The 17929-nt window shown below is 49.9% G+C and overlaps 7 protein-coding genes across 7 annotated transcripts; 4 read left to right on the top strand and 3 right to left on the bottom strand.

The window, feature by feature from the left end:
- The first annotated feature begins 171 nt into the window (after nt 1–171).
- LOC128267113 (transcription factor grauzone-like) lies at nt 172–1885 on the top strand. The gene is made up of 2 exons (XM_053003901.1): nt 172–354; nt 420–1885. The coding sequence occupies exons 1-2, from the start codon at nt 172–174 to the stop codon at nt 1878–1880; spliced, it is 1644 nt and encodes a 547-aa protein (XP_052859861.1). The 3' UTR covers nt 1881–1885.
- Nucleotides 1886–2152: 267 nt separating this feature from the next.
- On the top strand, nt 2153–3749 carry LOC128267598 (transcription factor grauzone-like). The gene is made up of 2 exons (XM_053004476.1): nt 2153–2275; nt 2356–3749. The coding sequence occupies exons 1-2, from the start codon at nt 2168–2170 to the stop codon at nt 3679–3681; spliced, it is 1434 nt and encodes a 477-aa protein (XP_052860436.1). The 5' UTR covers nt 2153–2167; the 3' UTR covers nt 3682–3749.
- A 136-nt stretch (nt 3750–3885) lies between these two features.
- On the bottom strand, nt 3886–4767 carry LOC128267599 (uncharacterized). The gene is made up of 2 exons (XM_053004477.1): nt 4322–4767; nt 3886–4226 (listed from the first exon to the last, which is right to left on the bottom strand). Exons 1-2 carry the CDS (start codon nt 4760–4762, stop codon nt 3921–3923), a joined length of 747 nt encoding a protein of 248 aa, XP_052860437.1. The 5' UTR covers nt 4763–4767; the 3' UTR covers nt 3886–3920.
- A 121-nt stretch (nt 4768–4888) lies between these two features.
- LOC128267597 (zinc finger protein 816-like) lies at nt 4889–6621 on the top strand. The gene is made up of 2 exons (XM_053004475.1): nt 4889–5022; nt 5090–6621. Exons 1-2 carry the CDS (start codon nt 4909–4911, stop codon nt 6575–6577), a joined length of 1602 nt encoding a protein of 533 aa, XP_052860435.1. The 5' UTR covers nt 4889–4908; the 3' UTR covers nt 6578–6621.
- A 276-nt stretch (nt 6622–6897) lies between these two features.
- LOC128267594 (zinc finger protein 829-like) lies at nt 6898–9026 on the top strand. The gene is made up of 2 exons (XM_053004474.1): nt 6898–7055; nt 7125–9026. The coding sequence occupies exons 1-2, from the start codon at nt 6948–6950 to the stop codon at nt 8784–8786; spliced, it is 1770 nt and encodes a 589-aa protein (XP_052860434.1). The 5' UTR covers nt 6898–6947; the 3' UTR covers nt 8787–9026.
- On the bottom strand, nt 8820–10485 carry LOC128267112 (transcription factor grauzone-like). The gene is made up of 2 exons (XM_053003899.1): nt 10363–10485; nt 8820–10297 (listed from the first exon to the last, which is right to left on the bottom strand). The coding sequence occupies exons 1-2, from the start codon at nt 10483–10485 to the stop codon at nt 8933–8935; spliced, it is 1488 nt and encodes a 495-aa protein (XP_052859859.1). The 3' UTR covers nt 8820–8932.
- Nucleotides 10486–10683: 198 nt separating this feature from the next.
- LOC128267867 (uncharacterized) lies at nt 10684–11834 on the bottom strand. The gene is made up of 4 exons (XM_053004816.1): nt 11706–11834; nt 11318–11499; nt 11045–11244; nt 10684–10973 (listed from the first exon to the last, which is right to left on the bottom strand). Exons 1-4 carry the CDS (start codon nt 11769–11771, stop codon nt 10738–10740), a joined length of 684 nt encoding a protein of 227 aa, XP_052860776.1. The 5' UTR covers nt 11772–11834; the 3' UTR covers nt 10684–10737.
- Between the last annotated feature and the right edge of the window lie 6095 nt (nt 11835–17929).

Below are 17929 nucleotides of genomic sequence, written 5' to 3'. Positions count from 1 at the left end.
GAAGCGTTATCTTTGTGCGGTCAAATTTTGCGCTGCACTGTCTGGGCTTTGTTTTGACATTTCTCGCTTGCTTTGTGGATCCTTTGTGTATGAGCTGTCAGGCGTAAGCGTCAACAAAAAAGTGCAATTTCCTCACAAAAACACGCAAAGCCGTGTTTTACAACAAATAAAATGAATGAAAAGTGTCGCGGCGACTATGGTGAACAGCGGGAGGTACCGGATGCAGGCGATCCAGATCAACCGTCGGCCGGCCACAAGTGTCGTCTGTGTTTGGACGGTTTTAACTTTTCCGATGCAACGTTCCTCATCGATGACAGCCTTCGGCAAATGATGGAAACTGTGTTCCACTTTTCGGTTAGTGAATTGGCCCACTGTGGAATTCTCGCTCCTAATCGCTTGCTCTGTCCTGTCCTCCGTAGGTCGTTGCAGATGAAGCGCTGCCGGAAAATGTTTGCCACCGATGCCAATCGCTGGTATCGGAATTCTACACGTACAGTCTCCAGGTAGAGGCCAACCAGCAGCAGCTTTGGACCCATCGCAAAGAACGGAAAAATGAAGTGTTCGAAGAGGTGAAAATTGAGCCCGTGACCGAGGGCGAAATCTACGATATCGAGTTTGCCGAGGTGCCAGTTTCGGTAAAGATAGAGTCAAACGAGACTTCCACACTGGCTGATCAAAATACTGAACGCAACGCTGATGCAGACTACCGCCCGGGGGAAAAAGAATTGGCCGACGAAGTCGACGACGATGGTGATGATGATGGTGATGACGATGAAGACCGATCGGTTAGTTCTGGCCCAACGGGAATGAAACTCAGGAGACACCGTCAGAGGATGGTGAAAACTGAAAAGCATTCCCGGAGTATTACTGCCAAGCTAAAGCCGGAAGGCGATAAATCGGACACGGAGGAGGCTGCTAAGCAGGAAGACGACCAGCGAATACAGGAATTTTACAAATTCGAGTGCGAGGTTTGCTCCATGAAGCTGGAAAACTTGACCCACCTCCAATCACACTATCGGCGGGAGCACGCCATAAAGGGGTACATCCGCTGCTGTGATAAGCAACTGTTCCGCCGGTTCCAGCTGTTGGACCACATGGCAGGTCACCAGGGAACGATCAAATGTGACATTTGCCACAAAACCTACAAAAGCAGCCGCTACCTGGCGCTGCACATGATGAAGAGTCACAGCCGCGAAGAAGACCGCCCATTTAAGTGCACCAAGTGCCGGCAGTCGTTCCACAAAGAGCATCTGCTTAAAGCCCACCAAGCGAATCACTTGTCGGAGAAGTGTCCGATCTGCGACAAAATAGTTTCGTCGAAGTACGCACTGAAAACGCACGTATCGCACATGCACGGCACTGACGGCAACCAGATTTGCGACGTATGTGGCAAGGAGTTTCGCACCAAGCAGGCCATGGAGCGGCACATTAACGAGCACCTGGGCGTGGAGGTGGTGCAGAAAGTACAGTGCCACGTGTGCCAACGTTGGTTCCACGGCAAGTACAATCTGCGGAAGCACATCCGGTTTATGCACATTGAAGATGGCCAAGTGTTCCGGTGCGATGTCTGTCAGCACGAGAGCCCCAATAGTCGCGCCCTGTTGGATCACAAGAAGCGTGTGCACGTGGAGGAGAAGTTCGCGTGTGAGTTCTGCGGCAAACGTTTCAAACGCAAGCTGTATCTGCGGGAGCACATTGCGTCCCACACCGGGAAGCCGCTGTACTCGTGCGATGTTTGTAGCGCCACGTTCAATTCCAACGCCAACTGCTACAACCACCGCAAAAGCAAGCATCCCGTCGAGTGGGAAGCACGGAAACAGGCGTACTTGGATGCCCAGATGAAAAGTCCCACCGATGACGCGAAAAGAGAGCCGTTGTAGATAATATAGCATAAGGCGCATGGTGTGATGCAATGTCGAACAATAAAAATATGCCACTTTTAATGCAAACTCCAGTTTTACTAAGAATCGTAAAATTTCACTTTCATGTCAAGCGTTTTCCGTCTACTCTGAGCAAAGTGTACCAAAACTTTTGGTCAGTAGAGTACCACCCGCGTCGGATCCTTCGACAGTGGCCTTGTGGATCCGTTGTGTACGAGCGGCCTGCATCTGCATTTGACTGCGTTTTTGCAGTGCCAATGGTGCAAGAGGATATAAATGGCGAGAAAATGAATGAAAAGTGCCGTCTTTGTTTGGAAGCTGTGCAGTGCAACGCAGGGACATCAATTGTGAACGAAACATTTCGCAAGAAGCTAGAAAATGTGTTCCTGTTTAGCGTGAGTGTGGTTTGCAGTTTCCCAGTCCCTTTGTCGTTGCTTTTGCAATACAGTTTTCCTCCACACACACACACAAACAGATATGCGACGATGGGCCGCTGCCGGTGCAAGTTTGCCAGAGCTGCGATACGACGGTGTCCGAGTTTCATACATACAGCCAACAGGTACGGGCGAACCAGGAGCTACTCCGCCAGGTAGCGGAAGCGAATGAAGACCTCGAAAAGGTGAAACTGGAACCTGCTAGGACGGCGCATGAGTTCTCTACCGACGACGAAGATGTGCCTCCGAGTCCTGAACGGGTCATACTGATGGTGGAGCCAGCAGACGGTGCTGCGAGTGGTGATTCATCTGACGAAGGAACGGGGGGTCGGCACAGCGAAAGCACTCCGCTAAGTAGCTCGGGGAAAAGTAAAGCCAAAGACAAACCCGACACCAACAGTCTAGTCAGGCAACAGGAGAAGGATGAACGGATAAAAGAGTTCTACACGTTGGAATGCGAAATATGTTCGGCGCGAATGGAATCCTTTGCGCAGCTTCAGGAGCACTACCCGCAGGAGCACGGTACGCGGTGCTACATACGGTGCTGCAATAAGCAGTTCTTCCACCGCTACACCCTGATCGATCACATCGCCGTTCATCGGGGCACTATAAAGTGCGAATTTTGCCAGAAGAGCTACAAAACACGGCGCTACCTGGCGCTACACATTGCCAAAAGTCACGGCAGCGAAGCGGACCGACCGTACAAGTGCCAAAAGTGTGGCGTCGGCTACCCAAAGCGGTATCTCTTGCGGGCCCACGAAATGTTGCACGTGCAGGAGGAGTGCCCGGTTTGCAAAAAAGTTCTTTCCAGCCATCACGCGTTGAAGGTCCACGTGGCACAGATGCACAGCAACGACGCAAACCAGATATGTGCCACGTGTGGGAAGATGTTTCGCACGAAGGTAGCGATGGAGCGCCACATGAAGGAGCACCTGGGATTGGATTTGGTCGAGAAAATGCAATGTCTGTTCTGCCAAAAGTGGTTCAACGGCAAGTACAATCTGAAAAAGCATATGCGCTACCTGCACTACGAGGAAGGGCAAGTGTTCCGGTGCGAAGTCTGTCAGCACGAAAGCCCCAACAGCCGCGCCCTGGCGTACCACAAGCAGCGTGTGCACGTAGAGGAAAAGCACGAGTGCGAGTACTGCGGAAAGCGGTTCAAACGGAGACTGTACCTTCGAGAGCACATCGCATCGCACACGGGAAAACCGCTCTACACGTGCGATATTTGCGGCGTTCAGTTCAACTCACATGCCAATCATTTCACGCACCGGAAAAACAAGCATCCCATCGAGTGGGAAACTCAAAAGCGTTTGCGATCCATACGGGAAAAGGGCAGATCAGATGATCAACCCCTCGTCACATAAATGACTCTCAAGGGCATCGCTTCGTTGGCTAGAAGCCGAATTCCTCCACCGTACTTATAGTATTAGTTTTCGCGATTAGTGGCGGAATTGCGTTAAACGAAACAGGATAAATAAAAAAATAAGACTTATCACAAAATCTGTATATTTTACAACTAAGTTTATTGGCAAGTATGTACCGTTCTTTACCATTAGTTCTTAGGGCTCCAAACTTCGCACTTGCGTTGTGGCTTGCAACGAAGCTAAGCGTAATAATTAGTGCTTTTGTGTTCGATTGGAGACCTGGACTGGGCGCGGGGACGGATAGCGTTAATTTCGACCGAATGGCGGTGCAAGGTTCCCATTTGACCCTCGAATAAAATGTCATTGATAGCCTTCTTGGCCAAAAGCTGCTGCTGCCAGTGCATGTTCCGAAGTTCAACTGCCCAGGCGGCAGCTAGTATATCGTTGTCGTCCGGTCCTTCTTGAAGGCGCTTGCAAACAGTTTCAACTGGTTCGTTTTGTGAATCTATTTCTTTTTTCATCGTCTTAGCTCGAGGTTGTTTTACCTGGAAAATTGTCAGATTCATTATTGATTTATAGAATTTATGTGTTTACAATCTTATCACATCCGTACCAGTTGTGACTACCTCAGAGTACTTACTGGTTCCACCTCGATTTTATTTAAAGTACCAACTTCCTCAGCTATGCTCAGATTTACTTTACATTCCTCAGACTGCTCCGGTACGCAGTATGCGTGCTCCGTTGAAATTGAATCATCTTTTCGAGGATCGAGGAAACTTATTGCTTCAAAGTACCACTGGGAAGATTCTACCGCCTGGCCACCATAGGTTTCAGCATCGCGAACCCGTTTGAGTTCCTTCCGGAAGTTGGTCCGCAAAGAGTTAATTTTCTGCACAACGTCCACCTTCGTGGCGCCCGGATATCGTTCTCGATACTTTTCAACCAGCACTTCATACTGCTCCGCTTTCGTAACTCTGTTATTATAATCGGCACTTTTCCTGTCCCACAAGGCCGGCAGTTGGCGGTAAACTTGAATAAAGTCCAACATAAACTGTTTGTACTCCTGGTTTTTGGACGACATATTGTGCCTTCCTAACGACCGATGGAATATTGCACAGTGCCACAATAATATTGTGAAACCCTCTGACAGGATACATAATCCGTTTCGTTTACTGTCAAGATTGCATTGTAAACAACGTCGTAGTTCGTTTAGTAAACTGAGTGAGAATGGACCGAGAATGGATTTGCCGATTATGTTTGCGAAACCTAGATGAAGATGATGATACATCCATTTACGATAAACCGTTTCGGGCTATGCTGGATAGCGTTTTCGATTTCGCTGTTAGTAATATGTCCTTTCGATGCGTGTTCCGCTACCACTGTCACTAAACATTTTCCATTAATGTAGTTTACAGGATTAGAGGAGTGTGCAGGGGTATGCAGGCGTGCAGGCGCCGGGTGCTACTGGAAAGTACAAGAGTTTTACAACTTCCGCAAGGAAGTGCAGTCCAATCAGGAGCGATTGAAGGGAGATTACCTCGCCGTGAGGACTGCACAACTCTCCGATAGTGCGTCCGAAGAATACTCAGACTATGACGACTCGGTCTTAGTTTGTGAGCTAGGTGATCCGCTTTCAAGCGAAGCATGGCCACCTAGTTTCACCAAGGATACTGAAAACGAGCTGCTCGTTGAGCCCGAGGTGTGCTCTAGCCGTGAAGACAAGGAGCCAGATAAGGAGCCGATCTCCGATAGTGCGCTCAAAGAACCGCCAGAGCATGACTTCACGGTCACCGTTTGTAAGGAAGCGGCGTTCGCCGTTGAACCGGACGAAACGCTACGTTATCCGCTTTCAAACGAAGCTAGCAAGGATACTGAAAACGAGCTGCCCGTTGAACCCGAGGTGTGCTCTAGCCGTGAAGACAAGGAGCCAGATGTACGCACTAGTGGAGAACAATCGGAGAAACTGCATGAGAGCGATCGAACCATAAGGAAGTTCTTTAAACTATGCTGCGAACTGTGTCCCGAGGACAGCGTGCAGGACTTTGGCAGTTTCTCACAGCTAACGACGCACTACCGTAAGACCCATGGCACACGTGGATACCTGCGATGCTGTGGCAAGAAGTTTCTCCGACGTTTCCGAGTGATGGAACACATCGCGCACCATCAGGGTGCAATCCGTTGCGATGTTTGTGATAAATCCTTCAGCAGCCGATCATACATGGTCGTGCACAAGCAAACTAAGCACGGATCAGGAGCCAAATCGCCGCCGACAAATCGTGCCCATCGGTGTGAGCACTGTGCGGAAGCGTTCTGCTCGCGAGCGCAACTTAGAGTTCACATGTTCAAGCATCAAACGAAAGCGTGTCCCGTTTGCAAGAAAACCTTCAGCGCAAGCTACATCAAAAAGCACATTACGGAAATGCACGGAGAGCGGCAGATGCTGATCTGTGATGTATGTGGGAAGAAAATGCGCACAAAACTGGCCATGAAGAGGCACATTATGCTGCACGCGGGCATCGATACGTTGGAGAAGGTGCAGTGCAGCTACTGCGCAAAGTTTGTCCAAGGGAAGCACAATCTGAAACAACACATCCGCCATATGCACCTGGAAGAGGGGCAAGTGTTCCGGTGCGATGTCTGTCAGCACGAAAGCCCCAACAGCAAGGCGCTCCAGTACCATAAGCGGCGGGTACACGTGGGAAAAAACTTTGCCTGCGAGCAGTGTGGCAAGTGTTTCAAGCAGAAAATTTATCTAACCGAGCACCTAGCTTCGCACTCGGCTCGCCGGTTGTACGCGTGCGATATTTGCGAAGCGACATTCAATTCGAAAGCCAATTACTACAAACATCGCAAATCACGACACGCGTCCGCAATGGCAATGAAGGAGCAGCAGTAAACCGAACTAAATACACCGAAAAGTACAACTTTCCTCCATATTCATAGGCTTTTTATAACTTCAGCGCGTTGCAAGGATTTTGTGAAAACACTAAAATAATCAGTTCTCATTTATTTGTTGAAATATTCAAATGAATTCAAACAATTCAAATGGTTTTGTTGAGTTCTCAATCTGTTCAAATAAACTGTACTTGTTGTACTGGAGCAATGAGTTGGGCACTATAAACCACTGTGAATCGGTTGAAAAAAGGCACGCCAACCGAAAGCAAACGTCACAACCCGAAATGGTGTTTTTGCTCGTGTGTCGCAGTATTTTATTAGAACAAAAATAGTGTGTTGACATTGAACATTGTTGTTAATTGTGTATCAAAATGAGCTTATTGTGTCGACTATGCTTGTGCTCGATAAGGAATAAGAGACGGACGCCCATGAAAAATGAACAGCTGTGTGCGATGATGGAACGCGTGTTTTGTTTCGTGGTAAGTGACAGCAACTAACCCGTAAGCTACCCGGATGTCCGCTGCTACGTTGTGCTGCTATTGTTTCAGGTCGCCGATGAGGAACACTTTCCGGCAGAGGTTTGTTGGAAGTGCTTCTGCTGGGTGCGGGACTTCAGTTGGTTCAGCCAGCGAGTGCAGGCCGTCCAGGAGCTGCTGAATCGCGAATATATTTTCGGAAATACTTCCCTTTCCGAAGCATCGCATGTGAAATCTCATCCCGCACTTGCCTCAGCCGATGACACCGAAATCGAACCGCCAGCGACAAGCGAGACCAGTCTGATCGAAGACGATGCTGTTGGTGAGCACCAAATGCCCACCAAATTCTGCCCCGATCTATCGGCTGAAGACGAAGAGCAGATGCAGATGCTCGATGGCGAACCTGTTAAGGAGGAGGTTTTGGAAGACGAGAACGACTACGACGGCGAGGACATTGCTACTATGTCGGACCTTGACTCGATTGTGAAAATGGGATCGGTTCGAGCAATCAATACATTTACGGACATCGAATCTCTTGTGGAAACGGAACATGCAGCGGACATGGAAAATTTAATTAAAGCCGGTTATTCTGTGGAGATAGAATCTGCTGAACCTATGCCGACTGCCGCCGACTACTCACTGGAAGGCGACCTACTAGCCGAGCTCGAGATACCGTGTGACGCGGATACTCAGATCCAGATTTTGGACAACGAAGAAAATGTGCCAACAGTACAGCCTCATGGTACACGGCCCACTCGCACTTTTCCGATCGTGCCGGCCTACAAACTACCTCGTAACGAGCACGACAGTGACACTCTAATAAAGCAGTTTCTGGATTACAAATGCGAACTGTGCCCGGACGCGGAGCGAAAACAGTCATTCGACACGTTCTACAGTTTGCGGATACACTACGAGGAAGAGCATGACACGCCAGGTTACATGCGCTGTTGTAACCGAAAGTTCCACCGCCGGAACTGGTTGAAAGAGCACATCAATCATCACCGTGGAGTGTATCGCTGTAAAACGTGCGACAAAGTTTTCTGCGCCGAACGAACCCTGCGCTGGCACGAGGAGAACATGCACAAGGAGCTGGGCTGGATATTGGAGCCAGACGAGCGACCATTTGAGTGCGACACGTGTGGGTACACGTGCACCAACGCAAAGTCACTGGCCAGCCACAAGCAAAGGCATAGGAAAAAAGAGTGCCCCATTTGCAACATCGTCTATAATGCCAATTCGCTCAAAACGCACATGGCACACGTGCACCAAATAGGTGAGATACTGATTTGCGAGATGTGTGCCCATAAATCTTATTCGAAGCAGGCAATGGATAAGCACAAGATGCTTCACCATGCCAACGGGGACACCAAGTTTGTCACGACCTGCCAGTATTGTGGAAAAGGTTTCCAGCGTCCAGAACGTTTGAAAGCGCACATCATCTACAACCACACGCAAAAGGGGCAGGTTTATCAGTGCGACATTTGTGGCCGAAACAGCCCCAACAGCAGGGCGCTTTACGAGCACAAATCAAGAATTCATGCAGAAAAGCGTTTCCCGTGCGAGTACTGCGGTAAGGTGTTTGCCCGGAAGCTCTACCTTAGCGACCACCTGTCCACCCATACGGGCAATCGGAAGTACGAGTGCAAAATATGCGGCGTAAAGTACAGTTCGCGGGGAAACATCGCCAACCACCGGAAAAAGAAGCACCCGGAACTGGTGCTCCTAAAGAAATGAAACACAGGAAATGTGTGCGCCGTTTGTTTTTACAATATGTTTGTTTAATAAGTTTTAGTTTTAGTGAATCAAGTAACCTAAATAAAGTGTACAATCTCCAAGCCGCCTGAGATCTTGATCATTCCGTCACGGGCGATCGCCTCACCTCATCCACTCGCCTCTTGCTGCAGCAGCTTCCGGCGGGCTTCCCACTCGACCGGATGTTTGTTTTTCCGATGCGAGTACTTGTTCGCGTTGGAATTGAACGTTGCGCCACAGATTTCGCACGAGTAGAGCGGTTTGCCGGTGTGCAGCGCAATGTGCTCCTTCAGGTAGAGCTGCCGCTTGAAGCGTTTGCCACAAACTTCGCACGCAAACCGCTCACCAACGTGCACTCGCTGCTTGTGGTTTGCCATGGCCCGGGAGTTGGGACTCTCGTGGGAACACAGGTCACACTTGAACGTCTGTCCTGCCTCGTTATGTACTAGCTGCACGTGAACCTTCAGAGCCCGTTTGCTTCGGTGCCACTTCGAGCACAGAGTACACTGGACTTGCTCCGTCGGATCGATGCCCAGGTGTAGGTTAACGTGTCTGTCGAACGCCTGCCGGGTCCGGAACTCCTTGCCGCAGCTATCGCATATCAGGTTTTCCCGCTTGCCGTGAATGTTGACCATGTGCACGCGGAGGGATAGACTGCTCGCCAGAAGCTTGCCGCAAATTTCACAGTTGACCCGCACGTGCGTTACCATGTGAGCTTTCAGATGACACTCCAGGGCGTACGACTGATGGCACTGTGTGCACTTGTACGGCCGGTCCTCTGCCCGCCCGTGCATCCGGCTGTTGTGCACTTGCAGGTAGCTGCGAGTGCTGAAGCTCTTGTTGCAGATATCGCACCGGACCATGCTCGAGCCGACGTGGAACGATAAGTGCTCCAGCAACCGGTACCGGCTGCTAAACGTTCGTCCGCAACAATTTATGTAGCCCTGCACTTTGTGCTGCTTGTGGTAGTGATTTTTCAGCGACGTAAAGCAGTCCAGTTTCTCGTGGCACAATTCGCACTTCATCTCGTAGAACTCCTGCAAACGCCGGTTCTGTTCTTCGAAGCCTTCCTTGATGCTCGCTCGGCTTGTTGGCTCTTGCTGGCGGCCGGCGGTCGCATCGCTTAGCTTTCGTCGCTTTGCCCTTCGCCGGGGCATTATCGGATCCGTTTCCGGTTCCTCATCGCTCACGGTACATTCACTCGGTGGCGTGCTGTTGCTACCGGAAGCCATCGGATCATCGTCATTCGGTTCTCCCTTTACGGCAAGCTGCTTGTCGTCATCCAGCAACTCTATCGGCTGCTCAAAGTCTTCATAGTCCATCAAAGGGGCTGGTTCCAGTTTCACCGTCTCGAAACATTCCTCCTTCTGCACACTCCCGGACCTCCACAGCAGGTCCTGATTCTGCCTAACCTGCTCGTGATAGGCGTGAAAGTCCGCCACCTTCGCATCGCACCCTTTACATATCACATCCAATGTGTCCATCGGCACGATCTGCAAACAAACGGAAACATGTTCACGGGAACCCGAGGGAATGTTCCGTTGCAAAGTGCCCTTACCGGAAAGTTGAAAATCAGCGTCATTTTTTCACGAATACCCCTGTCGTCGACGGAGAAGTAGTTGTCGCTCTTTTCGATTTCAGTCAAACATAACCGACATTTATAATCCTTTTCATCACCCATCGTTCCGAGAATTGCGAAAAGAAGTTCCAAAGTTCCCACTGCCGCTTTCGCGACCACAAATAAATAACAGTGAGGCAGATGAGATAAACTTTCGCTTACTGTTGCTCATTCTCGCCGTCCCCACTCACCACTCACTCATCGCGGAAAGGGTCTCATGGCGAAGAGAATTGCTTCAAACTAAAATGATTCATTGTCTCAATGGCTGCACTTTATTTCATGAACATTTCTATTACTACTTCGCAACCGGTGGCACTAAGGCCACGATTTTTTAGCCTCGTGGCCGCGGTACTTCTGTTTGTACTTTAATCCGGTCACGATTGTTGAGCTTTTCGGGAATGCCGACTTTCCTCCAAACATCGTGTCCGTCTCCGGATGGAAGCGTACGCTTTCCTGTTGTATGTGCAGATTTTCCGGTAAATCCATGCTACCGATTAAATCCAACGGAAGTCTGGTATCGATCGGTGTCTGATAGAAAACAAGGGCATCATCTGTTACGGGAAGGAGTAGAAAATGTAATCAGCGAGGAGTTACTCGCACTTTCCTCCTGCGGGTTACCTACCAACGGAGTGCACTTCGTGTAGCAACGAATTCGGTATGGAATGGCCAAAGGTTTCGCTACACGCGGTCAAAAAGGCAAACTTTTGCTCGAGTCCATTGAATGATCGCTTCTGATCGGTAATGCCCTGCGCTTTAGCTAATGATTGCAGCTGTTCGCATACGTTGTCTGGCGGAGTGTATGGCTTTACTGCTCGTAGATACCTACAGTGAGACGAACCGATAGAGACATAAAATTAATCCTTCCAATCAAAACTAACGCTGCCAATGGACTTACCCTCGGCTGGAAAGAGATTGTGCTACAGATTCGAATCGTTTGCCTTCGAAAAGTGAACCCTGTTCTTCAATTTCCGCGCGCATAGCGGCCGCTTTTGCCTGATTCGCATCGCGATCCGTAATTTCCGGCTTCTTGATACGTTTGACACGATTCGAGCTGGCGTACCGTCGAGGAGTAACATTCTGAAAGAACATAGTAAGCCACGGGGACTGTGATGATGGTTTGCGGACTTATTTTAACAAGCAGCCGTGGGACATTCGGCTTGTTCGTTGCTTGCGCAATTCCCCATCCTGATGGGGAATGGACAGCGTGCTGTAAAAACAGACACTCGCTCGCAAGGTGTGCGGAAGTAAAGCAATAAAGTAATTTCACGAGATGTGATTCTTACCGTGAATGTATTGCAAATATTCCTAATACTTTTCGCAACGATAATCGAACGCACTATTCCGGCCATGGTAAAAAACACTGGAAACACACCAAACACCAAAGACTGACAGCATCGGCAGAGTGAGCAGAACTGTCAAAGTGAATGGAAAAATATGTTGTGTACTCTCATTCTTCACGTTCGTTCCGCGTACTAATGCTCTTTATAAAATGACGCTTGTGATAATTTGTGCTTATTTGGTTTGATCTTTTTTAATATTTCATTGTTGTTCCATTAGCAATAATAATATTTAACATTGTGAACGATAATTATCCCTGAAAGCGTCGCTCGGAGACACTCATTCTTGTACACTCACGCCTTTATCACCCGCAATGAGCTCACCCGAATGAGCCGCAATAAAAAGGGTTGTTTCATTCGATGCTCAACTCGCTTCGCTCGCGGTTGCTCTGCGCAAAATTGCCGTCAAATTAGAATAAGTGTCTCTATATTACGTTCAAACTGCAGTGTTTTCGGCTAGCCGCTGCGCTGAGAGCAGGTTAAACTCATTGAACCAGATAACGGAACATCGGTGGAACTAATAGCGCAGGGACGACGTGTAGTGTTGGAAAGAAAATGGTGATTGGTTGAAAAGCAAAAAGTCGGCACCCGCGCTGCGAATGCTGACAAAAAATGTAACGGTTCCAAAACGTACATTTTCTAGCTTATGCTTGCCGCAGACTCGCTCAACCAAGGTTCACAGATTGCTCTGTGTGTTGGTAAAGCGCCAGCACCAGTGTAATGACGTACATGAGAAGCTGGGGGAAAACAAAAAAAAAACGCTACTCCCGATCAAACAACACGAAGCTCTCGGCGTATAGCGAATGGGTTGTATGTGTAAGTGCGCGGTGCGTTGTGTGTAGTGATATATGTTTCGTGCCCGCGCGCGGAGAGAAAGAAAATCATTTATTCAAAGTTGAAGTTTGTGTTTTCTCTCGTCTCCTGGATGCTTAGCATCTAATCTCCCGTGCATGGCCCCGCCTGCCATTCATCTGTTGCCTGCCTGCCTGCCCGCCGGTCCGGGGGTCGACTTTGTTTAAAGTGCGTGCGTGCGTGCCCACTCTCTTTACTGTAACTCGTGACATTTTCCACGCTGCCATCCGTGGTGGCTATGAAATGGCAGTTGCTAATGACTTAGGTCATGTTGCTTAGTAACCCATGGTAACGCTAGATGATGCCAGGTGTGTCGTAAAGCAATATTTGGTTTTTTTACCAACAAAAAGCACAATTGAATCTGGTGCTGGCCAACTGTTCTCGGCGTTCGATGAGTCAAGAAACGGCTAGAACGGCTGACAGCGGCGAGTGTCTCATCCAGGAAGCGAGAGAACAAGAGAGCGAGAGAAAGCGATTCTAGCCATCGGGGAGCATGTAAGAGTGTTTGTGTTTGGCATAATTAATTCTTCCTTCACAAAAGAGAGCATCTCGGTCAGGGAACGCAATGCACGAGTTTGTCGCTGACGGTGTGTAGATAGTATTTTAACAGGAATCTTCTCGAGAAAAGAAACACACAGTTGCAGCGGAAAACATAAGCGAGATAGGAAGAAGGGTCACACCGGCGAAGGTACAACTCGCAAAGGTGGTGCATTTCGAGAGGGATGCTGCGAGAAAGTGAACTAACAAAAGAGAGCATACCTGCCGCGCGCCGCGGAACTCTGCCCCCGATCACACGCTCCACCGACGAGGGGGGGGCGATCGATCGTTCATTCCTTCCTCGCAAAAGACGACTTGGCGGGTAGTGGAAAAAAATGAGGCTACTACGTTTGGTCGAGCAGCGCAAAAGGGACGGCGGTGACAGAGATAGAGCAACATCAGAGAGAGTCGCGTTTTCTCTCGCGAAGTGTCCTCTCTTTCGTAGCATGCGTGTGCCGCTACGCACACACAGCCACACGTATCGACCGTGTGCGAGCGAGGAATGCACGGGGCGAAATGTAGCGAGCGTTTAAAAGGGTTCCCAATACATGCTCAGCGACTGAGCAGGCGGTGATCGCGAGGAGCCGATGGAGCGAAGGTAACGCACACACCACACTTAACCCGAAAGCCAATTGGGAACGAAAAGCAGTCAATACAGCGGTGGCACCAGAAACTGCGTTCCGTTCCGTTCCGCTGTTAGACCGACGCCGCCGCCGTGAGGTTGGTGATTAGCTGCTTCGTCCCGCCCGCTGTGTGTTGTGCTTGTGCAGCTCTGGGTTATCTTTACTTCGCTCGCGCGGTGGCACTGATCGCGTGTTGAAGAACTTTCTAAATATAATTGAACACTAATCGTGATTCGCGTGCGGTCGTGTGGTTGTCCCTCGCAGAGAGTGTGTGTCCGTAATGTCGGTGTAAGCGATAGGTCGGTTGGCGTAATCGAACCTGTTTCAATTAAGAAGTATGTAGCATCTTGGTTTCGATGGCGTGAGGCAGATTTTTTCTTCGGTCGAGCGAAAAATGCGTGCCTTCGTGGAAAAGACAGTCCCGAAGAATCTCGCTCTCTCTCTCTCTTGCCGTTGTGTATTCTCTATTCCACTCTCTCTCGCTCTCTGTTCGTTGGGAGCGCGAGTGCGTGTGGGTAAGAGCGGCGTTTAGTGCCGCCAGTGACGTTTCTGCAAGGGCCGGACAAACCAATTGATTGGACCCCGCGCCGACCCGTTGTCACTCGGTGTCTTTCTATGCGTGTACTGCACGCAGTCGAGAGCCGCGAACTCTAGTATACGTGTGTGTGCGTGTGTTAGGAGTTATCGGGGGAGAAATAAAAGCTACGTGTGTGTGTGTAGCTTCCAAGAGCACTTTGATCGTTTACGCAGGACACAGCGCGTACGCATGGTTGATATTTAAACGGTGGTTACAAAATTTGAATCAAGTAACCTTTGAACAAGTGTGTGACTGTTGTTGGATACGAATCGGATACGTGTGTAGCGAGTTGTGTCGGTGTCAGAAGAAACAGGAATAGGTACCTCTCGCAGGCTAACGGGGTAGTATTGTTTCCGTGGCTCCGTGACACGACCACTATCAACGTCCGCCATCACTCTTGCAGTGCACCGCCATTCAGATGGCGTTGATTCGCACTCTTATTCGCTTTGGCCCCGTGTGCATGTGCATTCTCAGATCTCAGTCAATTGACGACGGCGAAGGGGAGCGCATAAAGTAAAACGCGAAGGAGTGCTCTCACTCTTTCTCGTTCCCGGCTTTTGGCTCGCATCCTTTCTGCTCTCTCTCGCTCTCTTCTCATCGCTTGACGTTAGCACACTTTTCGAACTGAAAAAATGCATGGCAAAACAAAGTAGAAGCGCGTTAACGCACCAAATCACGGCTTAAGGGGGGGCACCGTTCGCTAAAGGGTTTGTAGTAGGCATTGGCTGTGTGCGGCGCATTGTGAACCCCGCGCGTCAACCTTGTGAGTGTGAGTGAGTGAGTGAGTGTGACCGAATACTCTGTTGTTGGCCCGATTGGCCGATGTCGCAACAACGATGCCGCGCGCATAAACAACGGGGCTGGCGTTTCTGTGTCGCCGCCATTTTTGTGTCTCACTGTTCGCTGGCGATTCGTGCGTTGTTTGACGTAACCACCCTGGTAATTAGTGGGAAGAAAACAGAACAAAAAATGTTGCTACAGCAAGCCGTTGCCTTCGAAATTGCGGTCGATCCGGTGTGTCCCTCGATGAAGGCAGGCACCGTGAGTTTGTGTGCGAACATGCGCTTGTATGCTGCGTGGTTTGTATGTGTTGCTGGTGCACCACGGAAAGCAAAGGATGCCATGTCAAGGTGGTAGTGTGGTACACGCCAGATGCAACAAAAAGAGTGCGCTCTCCTGAGGTGTGTGTGTGTGTGGTGTGTGAGAGAGTGTGCGTTGGAAACTGTGGGTCGGTGCGATTTGAAATAACATTTTCGTATCCTTTCTAGCACCGTTTTTGTGTGCCGATGGATTGCTTCGATTGCTGAATCGAACGGATTCGAAATGCGGCTTAGGATTTTGGGAGTTAGGATCGAGAAACATTTTCTCTCGCTCATCCAGCTGCCAAGAAGAAACGGGAGCGCATATTGCCCACTGTTCTCGTGTTAAACGAGAGATGCGAGAGATGCGAGAGAAGCTCGATATAATTACTGGAGGTGCAGAAAAATTAGTTGAGAGTGTTACACTTCGCCACTCTTTCTCTCTCTCTCGCTCGTTTCGTCTCAATGTTATCCGGAAGTAAGCGTGCGCGGCATTCATCGAATGCTGTAACATCGCTGCGATTTATGAAGAAAAATGCTGCCCGAGAGACTCCCACATCGCTCGTGAGTGATGCTGAAGCAGCATCTTTATGAACTGCTGAATGTTTCAGTTCATTTTGACACGATATAAAAATGGTCTTAAATCGTGAGACCTCAAGATGAATCTCAAGCGCTAGTCGAGCGTTGAAAAAGAGCGAACCGAGAGCAAGAGAGAGAGAGATCGCTTATTTACCGCCGGAGGTGATTGCCGCGGCAATAAGATGATTGTGTGATAAACGTTCACCTCGCGCTCGCGTCGCCGATGCGCATAGATAATAAGAAATTCGTTTCCCTAAACCAATGTTGCTCCCCATGTAGCAGTGTGTGTCGCGCGGAGAGCGAGTCGACCGCGGCCAGATGGTACGCACGCATACACACACGCTTCTGCTGCTGGCACTCTAAGGTGTACTTCGCCGCCACACATCGAAGCGATATATTGTTCCTTTTGCCATTCTGTGTCCTTTTCCTAGAGGAAGGTGGTGTTCAGAGTATAGCGCAGTGTGGCCCTCCTCGGCTGCAAATCGTTTTTTGATTATTGTCAATCGCGCACCACATCACAGTCGCCGATGACGTTTCGCGAAATTGTGCGTCGAACGTGTGTGAGTGGCTGTGTGTGAGTGAAAGGGTAATTTAAAAAGGTTGATTGAATTTAATTTGTGCCGTTACACGCGCGTCCAGATAAGATTAGTTTGTGAAAATCGTGGCCCCCCACTTCTCGGACGTTGGTGGGCCGTTTCGATGGGGTGTTAGTGAGCACAGACGAACGAGCGATGATGGCTCTATATTGTTTTGTGTTGGAGAGACAAATAGAGCATATAGAGCAAGAGAGAGAGAGAGAGCGCGAAAGAGTTAAAGACGTTGAGAGACTTTCTGCCCGTGGTTTGCTGCGAGAGGAATTGATCATAGCGTGCGCTCGACACAACAGGGTGAGAAAGAGAGACACGATATACCTTGTGTTCGTAACCGTGTACCACCACCACCAGTGTGCAGTGCGAAGACTGCTAAGTAGGCTATTGTAAGCCACATTACACGCCACCCGTGGGTGAAGGAACACACAGCGCACGGCTGAAGGTTTTGTTTTGTGAACGATGGCGCTGGTGTGTAATGCGTTGTTGCAGTCTTGAGAAACAGTCCCGTAACAACCACCAGCGGCGGCACCACACATACCGCCGAAGGAGCGGACCTATCAAAATTCAAATGCCGTGTTTGGTGCGTTGCTGTGCCCCCCGTTGGTGTGCGTGGTGGTGATTAGAGGCGAGTGTTCGAGGTAGGACCAATACACAGGCACAGGCCGTCGACGCGATCGACCTTCTCGAATTTGGCGCAGCCACCACCACTGTGTGTGCCGTGTGGCCGTGTGGGGTGGCGTACGCGAGCGCATTCATCCCCCCCACCGCCGCCGCCGCGCGGTAAACAGTGTCGCCGCCGTGGGGGGACACGGGGCCTGGCCTGGCCTAGCTCGAGAGCTCGGTAGTGGTTGTTCATCGATTTGTGTAACACTTTCTACCATTGGCTCGTCGCACTCTCGAACGCCGCCATCAACAACACACAGTCAGTCAGTCAGTAAGGAGCTCTATCTTCTCTTCCGCGCAGCAGTGTTTAGTCACCAGCCACCAGTAGCAGAGGCAGAGTAAACTCGACTTCTTCGCCCACCCCCGAACGGGAGAACTGAAAATTGTGTGTGTTAACGTTAACGTGTGTAAAGTGTTTGTTGTTTTTCGCCGGACTTTGAAAACGGCAAAACAGAAACGCACCAGCAGGATGCGGTAGTGAAAATGTAGCACTACGACGACATGTGTACTAGATTGTGCGATACTTTGTTCTCGTTTCGCTCGTCCGTCGCCACCGTAACCACCCCAAAACGCAGCAAGCCTTTGCCGAGCGGAGGGCAGTCAACCGAACTGCCGAGCACCAAAATCGGCGGCCGTCGTCTAGTTTAGTGTGGTTCCGATCGATTATGCT

Source organism: Anopheles cruzii, chromosome 2, assembly GCF_943734635.1.
Source record: "Anopheles cruzii chromosome 2, idAnoCruzAS_RS32_06, whole genome shotgun sequence".
In the NCBI taxonomy this organism is placed as follows: Eukaryota; Metazoa; Arthropoda; class Insecta; order Diptera; family Culicidae; genus Anopheles; species Anopheles cruzii.
Note: the sequence above shows the minus strand (reverse complement) of the source record. Positions and strands in the feature narration are given on the sequence as shown.